This window comes from Mustela erminea, chromosome 19 (assembly GCF_009829155.1).
Source record: "Mustela erminea isolate mMusErm1 chromosome 19, mMusErm1.Pri, whole genome shotgun sequence".
NCBI classification, from domain to species: domain Eukaryota; kingdom Metazoa; phylum Chordata; class Mammalia; order Carnivora; family Mustelidae; genus Mustela; species Mustela erminea.
In genome coordinates this window covers 56343953-56366677 of record NC_045632.1, presented here as the reverse complement: position 1 = coordinate 56366677, position 22725 = coordinate 56343953, and the positions used below count along the sequence as shown (strand labels likewise).

The 22725-nt window shown below is 54.4% G+C and overlaps 1 protein-coding gene across 1 annotated transcript in view; it reads left to right on the top strand.

Annotated features, from left to right (window-relative positions):
- MBTPS1 (membrane bound transcription factor peptidase, site 1) overlaps positions 1-22725 on the top strand; it is a 52222-nt gene that overhangs the window by 11684 nt on the left and 17813 nt on the right. Inside the window, exons 2-12 of the mRNA XM_032325879.1 lie at positions 755-1244; positions 1869-2126; positions 5189-5392; positions 7124-7234; positions 7677-7786; positions 9043-9159; positions 9593-9660; positions 13096-13198; positions 14519-14670; positions 17432-17593; positions 21873-22017. Coding sequence (XP_032181770.1) covers positions 1082-1244; positions 1869-2126; positions 5189-5392; positions 7124-7234; positions 7677-7786; positions 9043-9159; positions 9593-9660; positions 13096-13198; positions 14519-14670; positions 17432-17593; positions 21873-22017 — 1593 coding nt within the window. The 5' untranslated portion in view covers positions 755-1081. The remainder of the gene's footprint in view (positions 1-754; positions 1245-1868; positions 2127-5188; positions 5393-7123; positions 7235-7676; positions 7787-9042; positions 9160-9592; positions 9661-13095; positions 13199-14518; positions 14671-17431; positions 17594-21872; positions 22018-22725) is intronic.

Genomic DNA, 22725 nt, shown 5'->3' with positions numbered 1-22725 from the left:
GTAAAATACACTGGATGACCGCGTGAATCCTTCTATGCCCTCTTCATAAAATTGGCAGGAAATATTTCAAAATCTGAAAGGTAGTCGTTCGAATAATTTTAAAACATAGTTTCTCTAAAAGAAAGTGGTAAGGATTTGACTTGGATGCAAATTAGTTTGTCCTTAGGAATTATTTTATGGTAGAAGGTGAGGATGTATCTACCAAGCTCTTGCCGGAAGACTTGGCAGAACGTATGGGGAATTAAACTGCTGTTCCTGCGCGCCTGGGTGGCTCAGTCGGTTCAGCGTCCGACTCTCTCAGCTCAGGTCTTGATCTCAGGGTCGTGAGTTCAAGCCCCATGTTGGGCTCCACGCTCCGTGTGGAGCCTGCTTACGGAATGAATAAACTGCTGTGGGGGAAGAGCCCTGGAGCCGGAGGGTTGACAGGTGAGACCGGAGAGTGAGGTGGAGGCAGCGCGGAGGGCGATGTGTGGGACTGAGCTCCCTCCCCGGCTGTGGCGGGGCTCAGTGCTCCTGGCATTGTTTGTTATGCTCAGTTTGCTCGTTTTTCTCGTTTGTTTTAACCTTTCTTAGTTTTGAAGCTGCCTTAAAACCTTTTTCCCCTAGAGAAGTGAGGAGTGACTAAAGAAATGATAAGGTGTTCAGCGCCTGAGCCCTCTGTCTGCTCGCTGCGGTCTCCGCGGCGCTCTGGCCTGGGTGCGTGTGGGTCCGACTCCCGCGCGCTGGCTCTGTTCCATTCCGTTCCATTCCGTAGGCCGCCCAGAGCTGCCGCAGTGACTGCTCGCCCGCCGGACCGTGCTTCTGTGCTGCAGATGGAGGGGAGGACTCAGTCGTCTGGGCCGGAGTGAGGGGAGCCTGAGGCCCAAGATGGAGAAGAAACGGAGAAAGAAATGAAAGCCTCTTTCCAGGCCAAACCACAAAAGGCCATGAAATTTAACTTCTTTTTATGTTGGACAAGACTGTAAAATGGCTGATCAATAATGTTTCAGCATTTTGCCGAAACAAAAATTAACTTATAATCAAGGAAGAAAAAAGTGTGATTTGAATTTATGTGATTTTATGACCATATTCACTTTTGACCATGAAGCTTGTGAACATCTGGCTGCTTCTGCTCGTGGTTTTGCTCTGCGGGAGGAAACATCTGGGGGACAGGTTGGAGAAGAAGTCTTTTGAAAAGGCCCCGTGCCCTGGCTGTTCCCATCTGACGTTGAAGGTGGAATTCTCCTCAACGGTTGTGGAATATGGTAATGATACTATTTTAGCCCCCTCCCCATTAAAAAAAAACAAAAACAAAAAACTTAACTCTAAATAATTAGCTTTTGCCAAAAAAGTCATTTCCCTCTTTTCTACGATTTCACATGAGGTGAGTGCGCAGTGCTTAGATGTTCTCTCTGCTGAAGTTGGCTTTCCCGGGATACATTGGCAGTGGGAATCTCTTCCCTAAAACCTGACTCTGCGGAATAGGTGCCATTGTTGCCGCTGAGGGTGGGGAGTTGAGAGATGCCAAATGCTCAGGAAAGTCGAACCGAGCCTTCCTTCCGAATCCCTTTCTCCTGTTTGAAAAAGTTACACGCATTTTTTTGCCATATATTCAGAATTCCCTTGAGTTTTGCTTTTTGAAAAACAGCACAGGGATCTGATTTTAAGGGGTGAATTCTGTGATGGGGGTTCATACAGATCACTTGACCTTAGAGCCCTGAGGACTGCTGTGTAGGGCATTTAGATCAGTCTTGGTTTACTGCTCCTCCTACTGTCAGTTTTAGGATCTGTAGGTTTTCTTTTGCCAGGGAGCTCTGAGAGGAGGTGCACTCTTACGTTACAATACAGGGACATAAATTCTTATTTTTATTTGTGGTCATTGATTTCAGAATACATCGTGGCTTTCAATGGATACTTTACAGCCAAAGCTAGAAATTCTTTTATTTCAAGTGCCCTGAAGAGCAGTGAAATAGACAACTGGAGAATCATTCCTCGAAACAACCCATCCAGTGACTACCCTAGTGATTTTGAGGTGATTCAGATCAAAGAGAAACAGAAAGCGGGGCTGCTGACCCTCGAAGACCATCCCAACATCAAACGGGTGACGCCCCAGCGGAAAGTCTTCCGTTCGCTCAAGTACGCAGAGTGTGAGTACCGTGGGCTCGGGCTCCGCTGCGGCCCGTGCTCGGCTGTGGCGCGGGGACAGAGTGCGCGTGTTCCTGCGGGCCGTCCAGCAGCGGTCCAGGGAGGCCCCGAGTCCCTTCATCCAGTTTCGTCCGTGGTGAACATTTTCTTGCCAGGCATCTGAAAAACTAGAAACTGATGTCCTGCTGTTTGGTGGGGAAAAAATCTGCAGGTTTGCAGGAGGTGATGCTCGTGTTTGCCAGTGCTCAGCTGAGCATGGAGTCCCCTGCGCCCCTCACATCCCAAAGGTCACATCCCAAAGCGGGTCTTCGGGTCTCCCTCTTGGTTGCGCTGTGCTTGTCAGTGTGTGTTTTTATTTTTAAGGCGTCTCAGAAAACACCCTTTCCGTGGGTTTCATTTTGTTTTTCTGAGAGCCTTCTGACCATGCACGGCGGCGCGGCCTGTTTCAGTCGCAGGCTGGCAGGGGTGAGGCAGGCTGGCCGGGGTGAGGACGGAGGGAACTTGATGATCCTCCTTTCAGCCCCAGGGCGCATTCTGTCCTGCTTCTATACAGCTTGGGCTCGTCAGGGTAGAGCTTACCCTTAAATAATAAATTATAGATTTATTACTTAACATTTTCGGAAGCATACTTACTACCAAAAAGAGGGCTTCTTCCCATTTGTGATAAAGTAGGGTAACAGATTGCCAGCTCTGTTATCATTTACTGTCATTTATTTCCCTGGAGGAAAGAGAAGGAAAGTTCTCTTTCTCCATTTTTCTGTCAGGTAGTAACCATGAGAGCCTGAGGTTCAGGAAGGGACGGGGGAAGCCGCGTGAATTTGCATAGTGGGACACGCCGGCTCTCGGGCGCACCAGAGGTCAGCTGTCCAGCTTCCTCAGCTCTCTGTGCCAGGCCAGATGTTCTGTGATGCTTTTTCTCTTTGAAAAGCAGTAGCCTCAGAGCAATCCAGGAAGTAAAAGCAAACCAGACCTTGTCCACTTAGTCAGATAAGTGGCTTACATGAGCTTTTCTGTTTTACTTTTTTACCATAAAGAGCCCCAGGACATTGTAAGAAGCATGGAAATGCCTGACTTTAGCAGAGCAGTCCTGGCCTCTCAGGGCCGGGTTCCTTTCTCTGCTTCTCCGCCAGGGTTGTCAGACACAGAGCTTGACGCCCCCTGAGGCCGTGCTGCGCTGCTGGCAGTCCCAGTCGGCCTTGTGGCCATCTGCTGCCTCGCGTGGTGAGCCGCTTTCCCGTGGGCTCCAGCTTTTCCCGTCCAAAAATTGGAGATAATGCTACCTACCTCCAAGGGTTCTCACGAAGATGAAATAAAATAGTGCAAGTGTGAGAGCTTAGCAGAGTTTTTAGGATGTAAATAGACGTTAAATACTGCTTGTTTCTCTGGCTGTGTTGTGAGCAGGCTCTGCTTTATTTTAGCTGGAGCCTGTCCCACCCTGGCTCCGGTCCCTGGCCCTCTCCATGGGCTGGAAGACAGAGCCAACCTGTTCGCCGCAAGACAGTGTTTAAAGATATTTCCAAGATACCTGTGGTGTCCTTGATGGATTCTCCTCTCCAGATCCTTCAGCTTGTCCCTCACCTGACACGGGTTCAAGCCCTCTTACCATTTTAACTGCTTTCCTTCCAGTACTCTCCAAGCTCTCTGAATTGCTCTTACAGAGCCAAGTTCATTACTCAGGTGTAGTCTGGTCTGCCTCAGGCAGACAGAGCAGACCCTCGTGTGCTGTCAACACCTGTCTTCTGTCAACACCTCCAGTATTGTCCCCCACTGTTGACTTTTTTTTTTTTTTTTTTTTTTGACAGAGTTCATAAGTAGGCAGAGGCAGGCAGAGGGAGAGAGGAGGGAGCAGGCTCCCCGCCGAGCAGGGAACCCGACACGGGGCTCGATCCCAGGACCCCAGGACCATGACCTGAGCGAAGGCAGAGGCTCAACCCACTGAGCCACTCAGGGGACCCCCACCCCCACCCCTCCGCACTGTTGACTTAAAGAGCAGAGTCAGCACGGCGAGTTCAGTGCAGAATAATTTTAGTTGGTCTGTGCAAATAATTACTTAATGGAGTTGACACGACGACATGTTTTCCCAGGTCCCTGTACCCTTTCGTGGGGAGCCTGGTAAGACTGGACTGCACGGTAGGCCTTAGCTCTAGAGACACAATGTCAGTCGCAGCAGCATAGCTGTGTTCTGCTGAAAGCTGATCTGAGATGCAGGTTTTCACATGATAGCGCGGCCCTGAAAGGTAAGGACCCCTCCTGTGGTGGTTCTTTTGCTTTTTTCTTCCATTTTTTCACCCAGTAGAGTCCTTACAGATAGCGGAACCCGTGGACTCAGTGCCACGGGGCGGGTGCGCACAGGGCTGGTCCGCCTGCAGGATCGAGAGAAGACGCGGTTCGTCACCTTCGGAACCCCCGACTCCTTTCTAGCGCATCTGCTTTGGAAGGGGGACACTCTAGGCAGCGTGTTGAGAGTAGCGAGCGGTGCGCAGTTGGCAGAAGGTCCCGCTGCTGTCAGACCAGAGACAGGTGTGGTGGGTTAACAGCAGCCCCTCTTCCTGTGCCAGGAGCCCGGTGCTGTGGTGCTGCGGTGCTACGAAGCTTCGCCATCGCAGGGGGCCATTTGCTTCCTTGTTTTGTTGTCGTCGTCGTTGTCTTGAACCCTTCTGGCTCAGTGAGAGCAGGTTGCACGAAAGCTCGGGAATTTCTCGGTCCTTCAGCTGCAGCCACGGTTGAGTGTTTCAACGCAGCGGTTCTGCCAGTCTGCCCTCCGTCAGTTAGAAAAGGCCAAGTAGAGGACTCTTGGGGAACAATGATGACAGCTAAGTGATGTCCTGTGGGTGTGACTGCACGGAGAAAGCCCTCTGGCAGGGGTAGAGAACTCCCCCTCCAGTCACCCGGGCGTTCAGGGCTGGTCGCCGCCCTCCTCAGAGTGGGTGCCCTCCCCACCCGCTCGGGCTGTCCCCGCGCCGCCCCGTGTCTCATCTTGGGCTGTCCCCGCGCCGCTCCGTGTCTCATCTCGGGCTGTCCCCGCGCCGCCCCGTGTCTCATCTCTCTCTCTCCTTGGCTCTAGCTGACCCCGTCGCACCCTGTAACGAAACCCGGTGGAGCCAGAAGTGGCAGTCGTCGCGCCCACTGCGAAGAGCCAGCCTCTCCCTGGGCTCTGGGTTCTGGCACGCTACGGGGAGACACTCGAGTAGACGGCTGCTGAGAGCCATCCCGCGCCAGGTCGCCCAGACCCTGCAGGCGGACGTGCTCTGGCAGATGGGCTACACAGGTGCGTGCTGTTCGCCCGCGACCCGCGTGGGGCTGGTGGCCGCGCGCCCTCCGTCTCGGGTGCCTGGCACAGCCACGGCCTCGTGCCCTGGCCCTTCCGCTGTGTGTGGAGCCACACACGTCCGGCGGCCCCGCCTTTGACCTCTGCTGTGCTGGGCATCTGGCTCTGCCTTTTTTGGTTGTTGAATCCTGTGTACCTTCACTGTGTTTCTGTACCGTTTCTGAGGTTGGGGGTAGATGGTGGAACGTTTCTCTCCTGTTGACATGCAGGTGAACACACACCAGCTGCTCAGGGAATGAGAGCGAGTGCAAACGTGGTTATCGTGAAGTGACAACGTGAACATGAGTGTATCCCTTGAGAGCAGAGCTCTGTGCAGAGTGGCTGCGTTACAGTCCGTGCACCCGTTGCTTAGTTTCAAAGCAACAGATGGCATTAGTGACCATATCCTAGGAAATAGAACAGCCAATACAGTATTTTTCCCGTGCATCACGGCAGAAAATCACTGTCGTAACTACTGTGCAGGTTTGAACCCCCGCTGAAATGGAAGCCCGTTTCTCTAGTTCCCTTCCACCCCGTCCGTCTCAGCCGGTCTTGGCGTCCTCACCCATGTCCTCTGGCCTCGGAGACCCTGAGCTCTCCCTTGATTTCCCCAGCCCCTGCCCTGCAGTAGGTCTGAGACCGTTAAACTCTTCAAGCCCGGTGGACCGGGGTTTCAGTAAAATGATTGTCACCTCATGGTTTTATCTCTTCAGGATGAGAACTCTTCACAAAGCAAATTCTCTAAACAGAAAAGCGTTTTCTGTCCCCCCAAACCAAGTGGTTTTTGAGATCATGTGCATTATTTAAATGTAAGCAGTATGTTTTGCTCGTTTTCTCAGTGTAATCAATGATTTAACATAGTGTGGACATGTCAGCACAGAAAGACCCTACCTCTATGACACCTGTTAGCTGTTAAACAATACGAGTGTCTTAGGTTTTTCTACCTGTTTTCTAGAATTTCCTCATCTGGCAATATCAGTCTTAACACTGGTGCACGTAGCTTTTGGCCCGTATCTGAAATAGGCTCCTTGTTATAGCGAGGTGTACTGCGTGGCGGTTTTCCTTACCGTGCCCTCAGCCCCGCGAGTCGCCGGCAGCCCCATGTGCAGAGGGGGTTAATGAGCGGTGTCTGAGGGGAGGCACGGGAATTGTCTCCTGTCCCCCGAGGTGTGCTCTTACTTGGTGCCCCTCGTTCCATAGCGCCTCTCTAAGGAGATGAGGGGAGGGAGACCCGGGGAGGTCACCGGAAGCGGAGACTCCGTCGTGTGGAGGACTGAGCCCTGGTGACACTGGAGGGATGTGCCAAGAGATTTCCCCTGAAACCGCGGCTCTTACTTGGCAGCACGTGACGGCATCTCTCCCAGTCTCCCCTTCTCGTCTTGGCTCAGCCGGGGCCCGTGGGGCACCTGACCTAATGTGCAGACGTTGGGTGATCTCTGGGCCTCCGTGACAGGTCCCAAGGAGGAACATGCGTGTTTTTTAAAAATTATTTTTATTAACGTATCATGTATTATCAGCCCCAGGCGTACAGGTCTGTGCCTCCTCTGGCTCACACAGTTCACAGCCCTCACCACAGCACGCACGCTCCCCAGCGCCCATCACCCTCCACCCCTGGACTGTGTTTTATAGACGAGATCCGCAAAGGTGATTCTTCTAAACATGATTGTGCTTGGTTGTTTTTTTCGGAATAAGGTGCTAACGTAAGGGTTGCTGTTTTTGACACTGGGCTGAGTGAGAAGCACCCCCACTTCAAGAATGTGAAGGAGAGAACCAACTGGACCAATGAGCGGACGCTGGACGATGGTGGGTGGCGCTGCGGTGGCGTGACCTGGTCTCTGACCCTCGCTCCTGTCCCCAGTGGTTCGGGTTAAGAGTGCGGTTTTCTGGATGCCTGTGACGACACAGTCGTGGGCAGCCGTTACCGAGACAGACCCATGTTTTTCATGTGCCTTTGGGCAGAAGTTTGTCGGGCTGTCCTGGGATGTCAGGAAGTAGTGTCGGAGGCAAGAGGGCTGCCTGGTGGAGGCGCACGGACCTCCCGGTTTGGGCGGCGGCGGCGGGGGTGCGAGGCCGGGATTCAGGGCAGCCAGGGCGTGGGCTCCGGCTGGGGGAGCGTTCTGGGGCAGTGCAGCTTCGTCGTCCGGGGCTCAGAGAAAGGGCGTCATTTGAGTTGGTGGTCTTTTTCAGCTGGGTTTCACACCCAGGATCAGCCGTGTTCTGGGACTTTTCTCCTTGTGGTCTGCAGGGCTGGGCCACGGCACCTTCGTGGCAGGTGTGATAGCCAGCATGCGGGAGTGCCAAGGCTTTGCTCCAGATGCGGAACTCCATATTTTCAGGGTCTTTACCAATAACCAGGTAGGTGTTTTGAGGACCCCTGAGGCTTACGGAGTTGACATCAGAACATAAAAAGTGAAACTTGGGAGAACCCGTTCATTTAGAAGCAGCAACCCTCCTCGAAACTGAGCTGCTTCTGGCGTCCTGCCTGTGCCACACCATCCCTCTGTGGCCCCTGTGTGGCTTTGCCCCTTCAGTGCCCACCCCTTCATTGGTCTCACTTGGACGCTGAAGACCCCACCCCAAGGGCACTGAACAGGAGGGACTCCCTGTGTCTCATTCCTTCCTGTCCTCCGGGCCTGCCCAGGGCTCCTGTGCCCCCACGTCACGGACACAGTTCTGGTGCTTTCACATGAGGGAGGAATCACGAGTTGTTGTGGTTGCTGCCCCTCCTGGGCTGTGACGGGCTCGAGGCTGCCTCTGTACCATGTGGTGTCACGTTGGGCAGGCCCTGTCCCCAGGCTTTTCAGAACTAGTCATAGGAAAGGGGAGACCCCTGTTCCGTATTTTCTAAATTTAATTTTGTACAGATTGTGCACAGTTCAGAAATATCTAAAGACAACACAGGGAAAATTGCCGCAATGCTGTCCCTGTCCAGCAGGGGTTTACCTTACTTCCTCGTGTCTCCCACGTGATAGTTTCTTAATTTCTTGTACTCCCGCCTCCTGTATTTGCCCATATGAGCAAATGTAAACAGGTCTTATTTATGAAAGCCTTTAAGAAACATAATTCTTAAATATTGCACTAATCCTATTTCTACTGTAAGTTTAATTGTATTTTTTATAATAACGTCTTGAGTGGTGGTACATAAGGCGATTCAGCTCTGTCCGAGAAATAATTCTGTGAGATAACTTTGATGCCATTTCCCCTCCTGTCTGGTTAGGGATGAGGAACATGAGACAAGTCCATTAAACTGTGTAGAAATGCTCAGCTGAAAGGGATGTATCTTGTGATAAGTCCTTTCGAGGAGGCACCGAGCTGTGGGGTTCAGTTCACTCCAGAAGGTGTACTGGGGGGTGAGGTGCTGGACGGCTGGCTGGGAGAGCGCGGCCGCCCCCACAGCACAGCTGTCCCTTGAGTCCGGCTGCCGGGACCTAGAGTTTCCGGGTGTCTGCTTCACATTTTGGAGCATTATTTGTTCTTGGTTTTCGTTTCTGACATTTGAGTTAATACATCATGCTGCTTAAGAGTCTGTAGGGACACTTAGAAATAAACTCTGTTGTCACCCTTGGAGACTTCCACTAAAACCCCTAAAGTCGTGTCTGGCGGTTGACTAGGTGTCCTACACCTCCTGGTTCCTGGACGCCTTCAATTACGCCATCCTGAAGAAGATGGACGTGCTGAACCTCAGCATCGGCGGCCCCGACTTCATGGACCACCCCTTCGTCGACAAGGTTGGTTGTGTCCCCACATGAAGGACGGTGGCGCCTGGTGACTGCTTCTGCTCTGAGCGCTTTATCTCTGGTGCGCTGGTGGCCTGTCACACACAGTGTGCCTGCCTCGCAAGGACGGCGGGTGGTGGCATGAGCTTTGGCGACTTGCAGTGGGAGCGGCACATCTGCCGGCTCGGTTCCTTCTCCGAATGGCGCGTTCCTGAACCTGCCCGGAGAGCAGGCTCTGCTCTGTGTGACGGAAGGCCCCGTGCCCTGGGTCTCGTCAATACTCACGCAAGTGCTGGTTGGCAAACGTCCATGTCCATGAGGGTCTAGAGTTACATTTTTAAGGTCAGCCTTCTTCCTTGAGGAGCAGGACAGTTTGGACAGTTGTGTGGTGAATGTTGATTGAGCCTGGCCTGCTTCCATAAATAAATGTCTGCTAATCCCGTAGGTGTGGGAGTTAACAGCTAACAACGTGATCATGGTTTCTGCTATTGGCAACGACGGGCCTCTTTATGGGTAAGTGCTCCCCCAGCGATGACTTGGAGGTGTTTCCCCCGAAAGAACTGCAGATCTGTTGTTCGTCTGTCTCTGTTTTCCCTTTTTGTATCTGTCTTGAACTGTGTATCACGGGGACGTTCCCTGCACAGCTGGCCAGGCTGTGAAACGAGCCAGTGCCCACCGCCTCCTGGGTCAGCTCAGGCTGACCTCTTTTTGTTTGATTTTTTATTTATTACTTTCTTTTTGCTGTAAGCAGTTTGGAGGCCTGCAGTTTTTATTCTACTTTTTTTTCCTAAAATCAGTCAGGGAAGTAGACCTCCTAGAACGAAGTGGATTGCATGGTATTTATGGAGACCCGCTCTGTGCAAAGCCCGGGTGTGAGAAAACGGGACGAGGGCCCTGTCGTCTTGGGACGGACCGGGCGCAGCTGCTACAGAGCTGGCGGAGAGGGAGAGTGTGGGCCGCGATGCAGACCCGGCCAGCGTCTGCCGGTTGACAAGTGGGGTCACACGGAGGGAGGCAGAGAGAACGCTGTCCCAGAAATGCCCCTTTGTGCTGGGTCGTTCTGAACTAACGCAGCGTGAGATGCGGAACATCGGTCACTGCGGTACAGGCTCTGAGTTCTTGTCCAGTCTTTCGCCTCCGGCTCCCGATTTTCCTGTAGGCGACGTGTAAGTCCTCTCTTGTGCTGGAATACTGGCCTCCCTTGTGGGTCATCCTCCTGTATGTGGTTTGGTGCCGTGACGGGGTGAGGTGACCATGGGGAAGAAGAAAACACAGAGTGCGCCCACTGCTCTGCAGCCCAGTGGGGAGAGACGAGCGTGTGTGTGCGTGCGTGTGCCCTTCCAGTCGCTCCCTGCGTCGTGCGCGGACCCCTCCAGGCGTGCAGGCCGGGGTCTCGACTGACGGACTGACAGGAGGAGCCCTGGGCCCAGGGCCGGGCAGAGCTCTGGGAGGTGACCGTTGGTATAGGTCAGGAGCTGTACGTGCCAGCAGCCGTGGTTCCGGCCTGATTGTTGGTAGTGGTCCTGTCTCCGTGGAAGGTGCCCACGGTTCTGGTTTGCTGTTTCGCCTGCCATATGTGTCCGGCTCCACTGTGGGACGCCCCGGTACTGCGTAGTCTCCTCCGGTTGTCTCTATGCCCCTTCTGCGAGTCTCTCCTTGGCCGCTTCTCCCATTTCTGGTCCCCCCTCACTCCAGAGTCCCCAGACTGTCCATCAGCTTTCCAGCCTATCTCCCTGCCTGGACAGTGTAAGGTCACTACCGTGGGAAGAGCGCAGGCCGTGGGGCCCTCTCGTCGCTGGGCCTTGGCCTTGCTGTCTGTCATGATGGGCGTGAGGCCACCCTGGGTGGCACTTGCGAGGGGCGCTTGTGAGGGACACCTTCGACCCGCAGGGAAGGCTCTGCCAATACTGAGCCCTTGGAAGTGGTGGCTGTTCTCCTTTTTTGTTTTCTGTTCTTCTCAGACACGTTCTGGCAATTTTCTTATTCAAGACTCTGCTGTAGGTCATTGGTGCCTAATCAGATAACGCTTTTCTGTTGTTTTTTAAGGTCCTCGCTACTCTATCCTGGAACTGGCAAATCTTTCCTGCGAAGGCTCACATAGTGAACACTTGAGGGCTTGCAGGCTGTGCGGTGCTCGTTTTCAGCACCCACCCGCCCCAGTAACGGGAACGCGGCCCCAGATGTGTGTGGACGAGTGGGCGTGGCTGTTCCAGGGAAACGTGCATGCATGATGTGCACGGACAGACGGCGGGCCCACTCGGGTCCGCAGCCCCGGCCGGGGAACTAGAGCCTGCAGGTGCTGGGTCCGCTCAGCCCCCCAGGCCCCCGCGCATTCCCCAGGCCCGGTCCCCTCCTGGGTCTCCCTGCAATAGCCCCATTTATCTGTCCCCATCACCTGTTCTTGCTGCTCAGCCTCCTCGCTCGTCTTTCTGTCTGTCCGCACCCCTCTAGCCAGCCCTGCACGTGCCGTCTCACTGCTCTGCCCCACGCTGGTCACTCTTCTGAAATCCTGTGACTTCTGTGGGCTGTCATACTCTTCAGGCCAAGAGTTGTGCATTTTCCGTGTGTCAGAGGAGCATCCTGGAAAGGGCCCTGCGTCGGACTCACGTGTCTGCTTGTGCAGCCACACGGGGCTCATGCTGGGAACGGCCCAGCCCGCACCATGATGCTTTCCTGCTTGGGCGTCGGGGTGCGCTCGGCGGAGGACGGGGCTGTGCTCAGAGAGCTGTCGTCTGTCACAGGCGGGGCGCTGCCCGTGCCTCTGAAAGTAATGCTCGCATCCCCACGGATGCCCCGCCTGCCAGCCCCCCTCGGCGTCCTACACTTTTGGTACACTTGGACTTCGTTATTATCACAAACCAATAAAAAAATCCCCGTTGGGGCCTCTGAGTAACCCGCTGGTAGCATGTCGGTGGCCGGTGAGCTAAGAAGGCCGTGCCGGGATTGAGTCCGGGTGCTTCAGAATAGTTGGGTGAAAGCTCGTGCCCTAGAGTCTTGCTTCTGGAACCCCTTCCACCCCTACGAGTCACTTGTGGTTATTGAGTTGTCACAGTTCCGGTTTGGGTGATGGAGCTGTAGTAGGTGAAGTTCAGAAATGAAGTTTCACACATTAAAACTGGTACTTTCCAGCAGTTCGGTTTTATCTTAACCTCTTGTCTTTAGAATGAAAACCTTTTGTTAAGATTTGCTCCACTGTGATTCCTGTGCAGATCCGGCCCACTTGAGGTATCGAGGAGAGTCGTGTGGTTCTTTATGTCCGCGCCGTGAGGGGTCCCGAGGAGGATGGAGGGGTCGGTCCTCCGTCCACCCGGAGGCAGGCAGGCCAGTTGAGAACTCTGACTTCACGGTGGTGGCAGGTGCCAGTGTGTGGCTGTCGCTGCTTCCCAGAGAAGTGTGCGATCTCGTGGGGGCGGTGTGCGTGCCCTTGGCGCGGCGTGTGAGTGACGTGAGAGCATGTGAGCGGGTGACTGTCGTGAGCTCACGGCTCTTGCCGTTCGGAGAGAGGACTCCGGGCCTGGAAGCACAAGGGAGAAGAGCGTCTTGGGAGAAAAGGAGGAGGTGCTCCACGTCCGAGGTAACGGCCTTAGCCCGGTGTGTGGGCAGCGGAGAGCGTGGCCTTCGGACAGCCACGAGGAGACATATGAGAACCTAATGCCGTCTTGGGTTTCTCTGGGAGTATTGGCCCTTACCTGAATTACTCATTTTTCTTTTCTTTTTTTAAGATTTTATTTATGAGAGAGAGACAGGGGTGGGGGTCGAGAAGCCACGGGAGAGGAGCTGACTGTGTCAGTGCAGAGTCTGACCCGGGGCTCGATCTCAGGACCCTGCGATCCTGACCTGAGCCGAAATCACGAATCACATGCTTAGTCGACGGAGCCACCCAGGCAGCCCCTGAATTATTCATGTAAACTGACTTCTCTTCCCTTGTGTTTTTGTGCCTCGCTCTAGCACACTGAACAACCCTGCTGACCAGATGGATGTGATTGGAGTGGGCGGCATTGACTTTGAGGACAACATCGCCCGCTTCTCTTCGAGGGGAATGACTACCTGGGTAGGCTTTTCTTCACTAGCAGGATGTGCTGCACAGGACGTTGTGGCCGAGCTGTGGGTGTGCGTGTAGGTGTGCCTGTGGAGAGAGCTGGGGGGGGGCCAGGGCTGCGGGGGCTCGCCTGGCCACCAGGATGAGCGATCGGGCCCCGTGGACATCTGCCGTCTCATCGTGGCGCCCAGGTGAAGGTGAGCAGTCCTTCCTCCACGCTGGGGAAGAGGATATTTCTTGTCTTAGGAGGCTGGAGAGGCAGTGAGAACAGCTCTTCCTCAGCTCTGCTGCCCTGCAGATCATCCTGTTTAGCTCGAGGAGCACCAGCACATTCATCATTTGGGCTCCCTGGGGCTCACGGTGCCGCCGAGTCGTCCTCCTTCACGCCCGGAGCAGAGCTGCTCCTGTGGGCGGCGCGCGGGCGCTCCTGTCTGCCCCTCCCGGTGCTCTGACTCACGGGTCGTGTCCTTGGCCTTCACCAGGGCCTTGTTTTGTGGCGGCATTTCGAGCAGCCTTCCTGCTTGGTCACGCGGTGCCCCACGCTGAGTCTGGATCCCACACCTAGTTACGTTTGAGAGCGGGGAATACCTGCTCGGTTCAGACTGGCGTGCTTCTTTCTGACACAGCGTAAGAGCTCGTCACTCTCGTTTTGCCTCCGTTTCCGGGACATTTGACAGAGTTCTCTGCTAGGGGCGCCGGGGGGCTCAGCAGCGTGAGCCTCTGCCTTCAGCCCAGGTCCTGATCTCAGGGTCCTGGGATCGAGCCCCGCATCCAGCTCTCTGCTCAGCGGGGAGCCTGCTTCCCTTCCTCTCTCTGCCTCTCTGCCTACCTGTGATCTCTGTCAAGTAAATAAAATTTTTTAAAAAGAGCAAGAACTCAGTTAAAATCTTGTTGGTGCAGTTACGTTTATCATTCTGGGTGTTTTCTTTCCCCTCTGCCGACTGACTGACTGACTGAAATCTCCAGCTGTGTTGTGTCATCCTTTCCCTTAAAGAAACACTTTTCCTTAATTTTTAATTCTAATTTTCTGATATTTTTAATATAATTCTAACGCATAAATTCCTTAGAGCAATCTCCAGGTTTTGGTCTTTTAGATACTCACCTTCAGTCGCTTTGTGGCGTTACGCTTACACTGGCTATTATAAAGCACACCCAAAATAATTTCATTTTGTACACGGCCATTTAAGCGTGAGTTCTAGCGCAGTGAATTTCAGATAAAACCAGTGCGTGGCTAAGGTTACATCGTGTGGAAATACCCGTGTCTGCTCCGAACTGCGGTAGCCGTGTGCCGGTGCTGTGCTTTGTGGGAAACCAAGCTTCTCTCCTCCGTAGGAACTCCCGGGAGGCTATGGCCGTGTGAAGCCCGATATCGTCACCTATGGTGCTGGAGTGAGGGGCTCCGGTGTGAAGGGGGGCTGCCGGGCCCTGTCAGGGACCAGCGTGGCTTCTCCGGTGGTCGCCGGCGCCGTCACCTTGCTGGTAAGGTGAGTGCCGCTCAGCAGAGAGGATGTGGTGCCCACAGACCGGGACCTGGGTCCTGCTTGTCCCGAGCCAGGCAGGAGGGTCGAGGAGCGTGCCGGGAACCTCGCTCCCTCCCTCTCCGCGTCTCCGCCCCGTCCCGTGTGCGGGGGATTGGCGGGTGTGAGCACTCGCTGACTCGGGCTGGAAAGCACTGTGTGAGGGCACGGCACCTGACGCAGTTCCAGCATCTGCTTTTGTTCCAGTTGGTTTATGGTAAATACCTCAAAAAAAAAAAAATTACTTATTTGAGCTGGGGGGAGAGGCAGAGGGAGAAGAAAAGAGGAAATCCTAAGCAGGTTCCATGCTTGGCCCAGAGCCTGACCCGGGCCTTGTTCTCAGGACCCTGAGATGATGACCTGAGCCAAAATCACAGGGCAGGGGCTTAACCAGCTGAGCCACCCACGGGCCCCTTAAAGAGTCAGTTGTTTAAGGGCTGCTTTCAGCTTGGGTCATGATCTCAGGGTCCTGCATTGAGCCCCGTGTCCTCAGGCTCCCTGCTCCGCCAGGAGTCCCCCTCCCTCTGACCACCCCCGCAGTTCATGCGTGTGCACACGTGTGTTCTTTCTGTCTCTCAAATAAAGCTTTTTAAATAAGAAGGGGTTATAGTTCACGGCAATAGTGAGGAAGGTATGGGATTCGCCGTGGACCCTGTGCCTCCATTTTATTTTTTTTAACATGCCCATTTTGTGCTGTAGTTGTTAAGTCCAAACAAGTGTGTATATCAGGCAGGACACAAAAAGTCTGATGTTTTCCTTCCTTCCCTTAGGGAGTCCCCTTTCTTCATTTCCCTAGGGAGTCCCCTTTTCATGTGCTCCGTTAGCCGAGGGGCTGCGGTCAGGCCGCGGGACGGACCGTCTCTGTGCAATTTATCAGTCCGTCTCGTCGAATCCCTTGTACGCTTGGAACAGAGCTTGGTGACTGGCCCTTACTTCTGCAGAGAGTGAAGTTGGAAGATGTTCTCAGAGGCAGTTGGCCAGAAGTGACGCTCACGGGCTGTGACTTAGTCAGATGGGCTGTGTGCCTCAGTCCGAAGGTTACAGAGAGGTCTTTGGAGTTCGTGCTCGTTTGGTGTTTTCCCCCAAAACGCTCTCTACTGGGGTGAGGTGTCGGTTGAGCTTTTGTGTTGGGCTCACATAAACCTGTGTAGTGGAAAGTTAATGTAGTCTGTGTTAATTTTAAAAGTAAGAGGGAAATGATAGTAAATGTTTTTATATTTGAAGTTCTTTTTTAAAGCAAGTAAGTTTGTGTTGATTTTAGCTTCTGAGACCTGGGCTGTTTTTTAATTAGAATCTTTGATAAAGGCAGCTGTCTATCCTGGTCTTCCTTTTCCCATTCTTCCCTTAGCGTTCAGAGCCATAGTCTGGAAAATACGGACCCTGGCTGGGGTGGTCTCTGGAGCAGAACCCTGTCTTTTTTCTTCCATTCGTTTTCCTTACCCCATGTTCCGTGTGGAGAGGCGGCGGCCAGGGCCGGCAGACCGTGGAGTCGCCTGGCGCACGCAGGCTTTCCTACTTGGTGTGGGGAGCGCGTTCGACTAGGGTTCAGCTATGCCGTTGCTTACGGGCACAGAGACCCTGGCTCCTTCCTTGCCGACTGTGACTGCGGGCCGGACTGAGGCTCGGCTGCACTCCTGAGCCCAGCGGACCTCTCCCCATCGGGCGATCGGGGAGGAGAGGAGGCTTTCGTTGCCAGGAGCTTCTTTAAGTACAGCTGCTTCCGGTGTCATGGAAGGCTTTGACCTTCCTGTCTCTCTGCAGCTCAGAAGTGTGCCCAGGCGAGTCTGCTCGCCTCCAGCCTGGCAGCCCTCCCGAGGAGGCTGGGCCTGGCCTTTGGTCTGGCCTGTCGGCGCGGGGGTGGGCGTGCGGCTGCGGCCGAGCTCCTGGTAGCTCTTCGGGTCTCCGTCCCGCTGGACCACCTCGGCCTCCCCTGACACCGGATGGCCCACCTGGATGAGTAGAAATCCCGCGCACCCTTCCAAGACCAGCCGCCCTCATAGATTCTTGGGAGCTGTGCAGAGTCTGTTTCTCTTTTTCGTTTTCTGGGTTTTGTTCCCCACGTTGAGGGGTTGACACTAGTATTGATGATTTGTGAGCATAGAGACTGCGTGTTCGTGCTGGCGTTCTCCAGCGCCGATGGCACCCGCGCATCCCCGGCCTCCTTGCCAGGTAGAGCCGTGTTTTCGTTTGTCCGGTGCGTTCTGATGAGACTGCGGCCCAGGTGTGCGTGCTGTTGGGCCTTCCCCGCCGGGAGGCGGCACAGCGGACAGAGGCCGTGGGCGTCACTTGGCCCTGTGGCTCCTGCCTGTCCCACCTGGAGGTCCTCTGCGGCTCCGTCTGGTGTCCGCTCCTTCTGCCACAGGTGCTGTCGCGGCTGGTCCACTTCCTTCTGCCAGCCGGCTTCCCTTCCCCTCAGGAGCCAGCCGCTCTGACCTCTTCTGCCTCCTGTCGCCTCTGTGGTCTGTTGAGTCGTGTCGCTGGGAAAGTAAGTGTTTCTGATAGATTCAGTACAAACAGGCAGAAGCTCCCTGAGTACGTGGCTAAGAAGTCGTCCTGAGACAGGTGCAGAAATGTCACGTTCGTTCTCAACCCGCATGGGCTTGACCGAAGCAGCCCCCAGGAGATGTGACGCCAGATCCGAGGTCACAGGTCTGCACGTCCACTGGGATAGCCCGATTTTCCTCCTTCTGCCGAGAGGTAATGAGCAAATCTGTGATTTTCTGTCCAGCACAGTGCAGAAGCGCGAACTGGTGAACCCGGCCAGCATGAAGCAGGCGCTCATTGCATCTGCCCGGAGGCTTCCTGGCGTGAATATGTTTGAGCAGGGCCACGGCAAGCTGGATCTCCTCAGGGCCTATCAGATCCTCAGCAGCTACAAGCCGCAGGCCAGGTTGGTACGCTTCCTCTACATTGGCCTCCCTCCCGCCCTGGGCTCTGAGGGTGGGGCCCCCACTCCCTGCGCGGGATCCTGGCCTCGGGGCCGGAGCTGGACACTGATCACACTGCGCTGGACCCTTGGGGAGGGCGGACGCCGCTGCTATGGGGACGCTGCAGCTAGAGCAGGGTTCAGCTCACATTTTGCTGCATGGAACACATGTAGCTTAAGATACTGACTTGGTTTCTTTTTACTCTTTTTTTTTTGGTTAAAGATTTATTTTGGAGAGAGTCCTCAAGCAGACTCCCTGCTAAGCACGGAGCCCAGCGTAGGGCTCGATTCTAGGACCCTGAGTGCATGACCTGAACTGAAATCAAGAGTCGGTCGCTTAACCGACTGATCCACGCAAGGCGCCCCGGAACTTTTTTTTGAAATAATCTTAGGTTTGCAGAAATTTTCAAAGGTAGTATTGCTGTTGTCACATACCCTTTACCCAGCTTCCCCGAAGCCAGCACCTTTGCTGACTGTACTTGAACGTGTGGAACCAGCCAGGGAGCACCGACACTGCTGTGATGAAGCCGTAGGCTTGGCTCACAGGTGCCCGGGCCCCGGTGCGCTGCGTCCACCCGGCTGGGATCCAGGCCTGTGCTCTTGCCCTGCCTTACCAGGCCCTCCAGCCTTTCGCAGCTCATCTGTCTTTTGCTGTCGCTCGTGACCACGACTCGTTTGGGAGTGCTGGTTACTTACGTAGTGGGTAGTAAGTAGACTGACTCTCGATGTAAGTTTACCTGATATTTTCTCATGATTAGTTTGAGATTGTGTATTTTTAGTCAGAGTTGTTTTTGTTTTTTATTTTGAAACTTTTATTTGAAATTACTAGGTTTACAATGAAGTCACAAATAGTACGTTGAGGACTACAGCTTAGGGAATGTGGTGCCTGCCTCAAAGCCTGGAAATTAACACTGCTTCGTTACCGTGGCCTTATCACCAGACTGTACTCAGATGTCACCCATTGTGTGTCCCATCCTTTTCCGGGTCCAGGATGCAGCCACAGTCTTACAAGTACACTGGCTGGGCCCATCTGCCTGGTCTCCTCCTGCGAGGACACTTCCTCAGTTCCTGTTCCTCTTACGGCTGGTGGTGTCCATTGGCCTCATGTGATTGAGGTGGTGCGTCCCTCTGCGTCCTCCAGGAGGCAGGCACTGAGGAGGAGGGCATGTCTAAGAGATCAGCTACAGGGAAGGGACCTAGGAAAGACAACGGGAAGGAGACAGGGAGAGTCCGAGGGCTGCCACGGCACAGGTCCCAGAGTGTGTCCACTGATGAGGAGCTCTTGAACCAGAGTGGCCCCTTTGCGGAGCCTGTGTCTTGGGCTGGGCCTGCCCTGGTTCCTCCCATGCTCAGCCTTGGCCGGGGGCAGCCGTGGGCAGCCTGCCCCAGCACAAACATGGCAGAGGGTCCATTGGCCGTGCTCCTGTGGCAGATCCGAGCAGCAGGGCTCCTGGCTCCACAGGTGGCACCTGCCAGGTCCCTCCCCTGTCCTCTGTGATTGCTGAGTGTATTGTGTGGGCGCACTTGGAGATGATCCTGTTTCTTCTCTTTCCCTGTTTTTTTAAAATTTCTTTTTAAAAAAATTTTATTTGAGGCAGCGAGAGAGTGAGTGAGCATAAGCAGAGGGGAGGAACCGAGGGAGATGGAGGAGGCTCTGCTGTGGACAGGGAGCCTGACGCCGGGCTTGATCCCCGGAGCCTGACGCCAGGCTTGATCCCAGGACCCTGGGATCATGACCTGAGCCAGAGGCAGATGCTGAACTGACTGAGCCACGCAGGCGCCCGGAGATCCTGTTTCTAACGTCTTTTGACTCACGGGTTCTACATCCATTGCTGTTCTTGCCTGTAACAGTGTTAATCTAGAGGGTGCGCTCTGCTGACGTTCTGTTTCTCTCGTTCCTCCTATGTTTATTAGTTGAAATTCTCTAAGGAAGAGCTGTCCCTTTTCTCTCCTGTATTTGCTTACCCACTGGTTTATATCAGAGTGGGCACAGGGGTATTTGTTTTTCTCTGGATTGGAGCCATCAATACCATTGTTGATTTTGTTGCTCGGATCGTCCCAGATTTGGGACCCGCTGGAGGCTCCTTCTAGTTGGCTGCTGTGTCTTTGCGGCGCTCCTCGCTTGTGTTTTGAACGCGTTCTTACTGTTGCAGCACGGGCTGAGCACCCGTTTCCAGCCCCGGCCTTGGTGTTCCTTGTTTCCGCACGCAGCCGCGGCCCTGCCATGGGAGGGGGTGTCCGGAAGCAGCGCCTGGCAGCAGGGGGCCCCCAGCTGCTGGGCTTGTGGCTTTGTTGGCCCTCGTAGCAGACGGCTGGGTAGTGCGTGCTCACGGTGTCCACACTGGTGTCTGTCCGTCTGTCACTGTGGGTAGGAGCCCATGGATCCATCGCTCCCCAGCCCCACCCAGGTGGCCGTTCTCCGGCGCGTTTCTCCTTACGTGGCCCGTGCTTCTCCCCCGCGCCGGGCACGGGGTGTTCGCCTGCTCGCTCAGTCCTCACAGTCTGCGCTGGAGAGTTCTGGAACGGCTGAGCCCTCCCGTCGTGAAACACAGATGTCCTGACCGGAGTGCAGGGTCTGTGTCTCGTTCTCTTTGGCTGTGCGGCACGTGGCCCTGCTGTGCCCCGAGGTCTCCAGCTTGCTTCTCGGCTCCCACGCATGCCTCTGTGGTGCTCCCTGGTGCTTCGCTGCCTCCCCCCACCCCCCGCTCATTTTTGATCCAGTTTTAGTTTGTGTCTCTTTGTGGACCCCCCCACATAGAGGTGCACAGGGAAGCCCCCCACCCCATTCCTGCTCCCACTGCCCCATCTCCCCACCCGGTCCCCACCCACCCCGTGTGGGTACCAGTCTCATTAGTTTGGGGTTTATCCTTCTTGTGTTTCTTTTTGCACAAATGAGCAGATACACGTGCACATTCCTCCCTCCCTTTTCCTTCGTTAAGAACATCACTGCATGTGTTTTTTTGCTTCTTGCTTTTTTCACTTAACAGCATCCTGGAAATCACTCCATGTCAGCTCGCCGAGCTCTCTCTCCTTTGCAGCAGCGTGGTGTGGATGGGCCTTGTCTCTTCAGCAGCTTCCTTCTCTGTGGGCGTTTGGATGACTCGCGGCGCCTGCTGATGGCAGCCTGCCGATGGCAGCCTGCCGCAGGGAGCGCCGCCGCGCCCTCGCACTGTGGCTGCACGGGGGGTGGGGGGCTGTCCTCGGGAGGGGCAGAGCCGGGGTGGCCGGGTCCACCGTAAGACGGTGCAGGGGTTTGTTAGGTCCCGCCCTGCTCCCCCTACAGAAGGGTTGTGCCTGGTGGCAGGCCTCAGCCACGCGCGTGTGCGGGCCTGCTTCCCGGAGCCCCCGCTACAGGACGCCCTCCGTGCCTAACCAGAGGCTGGTCTGATAGTCTGATGGGGGACAGAGCAGCACTCTGCGCTGTTTTCATTCGTGTCTGGTTCTGAGCGAGGTGGCGCTCTTTGTACTGAAGGGCTATTTCTATCCCTTTCTTGGGAAGCGTCTGCTTATTCTTTTTGTTTTCCTGTGTGGTTTTGTTCCTCAGTTTTGAAGACTTCTTTACAGAACAGGGTCACCGAGCCTCTGTCAGTGATACGCACTGCAGATCTTTCTCTCTGTGTGTCGGTTTTTTGACTTGGCGTGAAGTGTTTGTTGTGTTCAGTGTGTTTTTACAGTAGCCACATTTGTTAGGTTCTTGCTGGTGTTGCCAGCCTGGATTTTGAGTCACAGAAAGCTTTTCTCTGCACGAAAGTACAAGGAATTCACCCACGTTTTCTTCTAATTTGTGTTTGCGTCCTTTTATATCCTCAAGTTTCTCTGGTGCGTGTGGAGCTTATTCTTGTGTCCGAGTGAAATAGGGATCTTACTGTGTCTTTGCCACACGGCCACCCATCTGTGAGCTCCCGTTCCAGAACGTCTGTCTTTGCCCCAGGGATGTGACGTGCCATCCTTCGAGACTCTGGGTCCTGGGTATTCCCTGGGGGTGGTTCTGTGCCAGCCAGGGCCTCCAGAGTTCCAGAATCGTGGAAGGAAAGAGGTGTTTCCCGCTCACCGTGCCACGCACGAGTCTGGGCGGGCTGGCCTGGTGGCCTCTGAGCGTAGGGAGTGTTGCAAAGTAGGTCCTTGGGTGTCAGCCCAGGGCGGCCCTATGAGCAGCTGTCCTGGGCTCGGGTCCCCACACAGATGCGCTTCTGCAGCTGTAGTGCCTTTTTGTCCTTCTCTGACCCAGTGTTCTTTGTTTCAGCCTGAGCCCCAGCTACATCGATCTGACCGAGTGTCCCTACATGTGGCCATACTGCTCCCAGCCCATCTACTATGGAGGGATGCCGACGATCGTCAACGTCACCATCCTCAACGGCATGGGCGTCACGGGAAGGATTGTAGATAAGGTGACACTGCTCTCGGGCTTGTGGTGAACTCAGACATGGCCCAGCCTTTGTGCTTTAGTCTCCCTCTCTTGCCTGTTAAAGCAGGGCAGGTTTCCTCCTATCCTGGGTGCTAGGGTGTGGAAGCTGTGGTTTCTTTTCTCCTGAGTCTGAAACTGATAAGCTCAGAAGAAACTAATGGAGCCAACTTGGTACTTCTTGACTTTGGCATCTCAAACTTGGCTCCCGAATGGACTAATTTTATTTGACTCTTCATTATATGATTTCCCACCTGTAATTAAGTGGCCACCTGTCATTACTGTATTCTTGAGTGAGCATGAATGGGCCCTCTGGTTGGAAAGGGGTGTTCTTGTTTTTAGTCTTGTTTTTGTAAATTTTCTTTTACTTCCTGCATAAGCGTTATCATGACAGGAAAGGACTAGGAAAGGTGAGCAGGGAAATCACTTCCAGCCCCCAGCACACTCACGTGACCGCTGTTGGCAAAGTACTCTTTTCCAGCCTTTATCTCCAGGATGTGTTTTTGTTCTCTGTAAGGCCCAAGTTCAGTCTCGTCTTCTCCGCTCTCATTATGTTGTCAGATGTAACTCCACACAGTCCGGGGTGCTTGCTGACAGCTACTTGATATCACAGAGCAGTGCTAAATCATAATTTATCTACTGTTGTTTTTTAATCCAAAACCCTTCTTTTAGCCTTCAGGGAACAAGCTGTTCT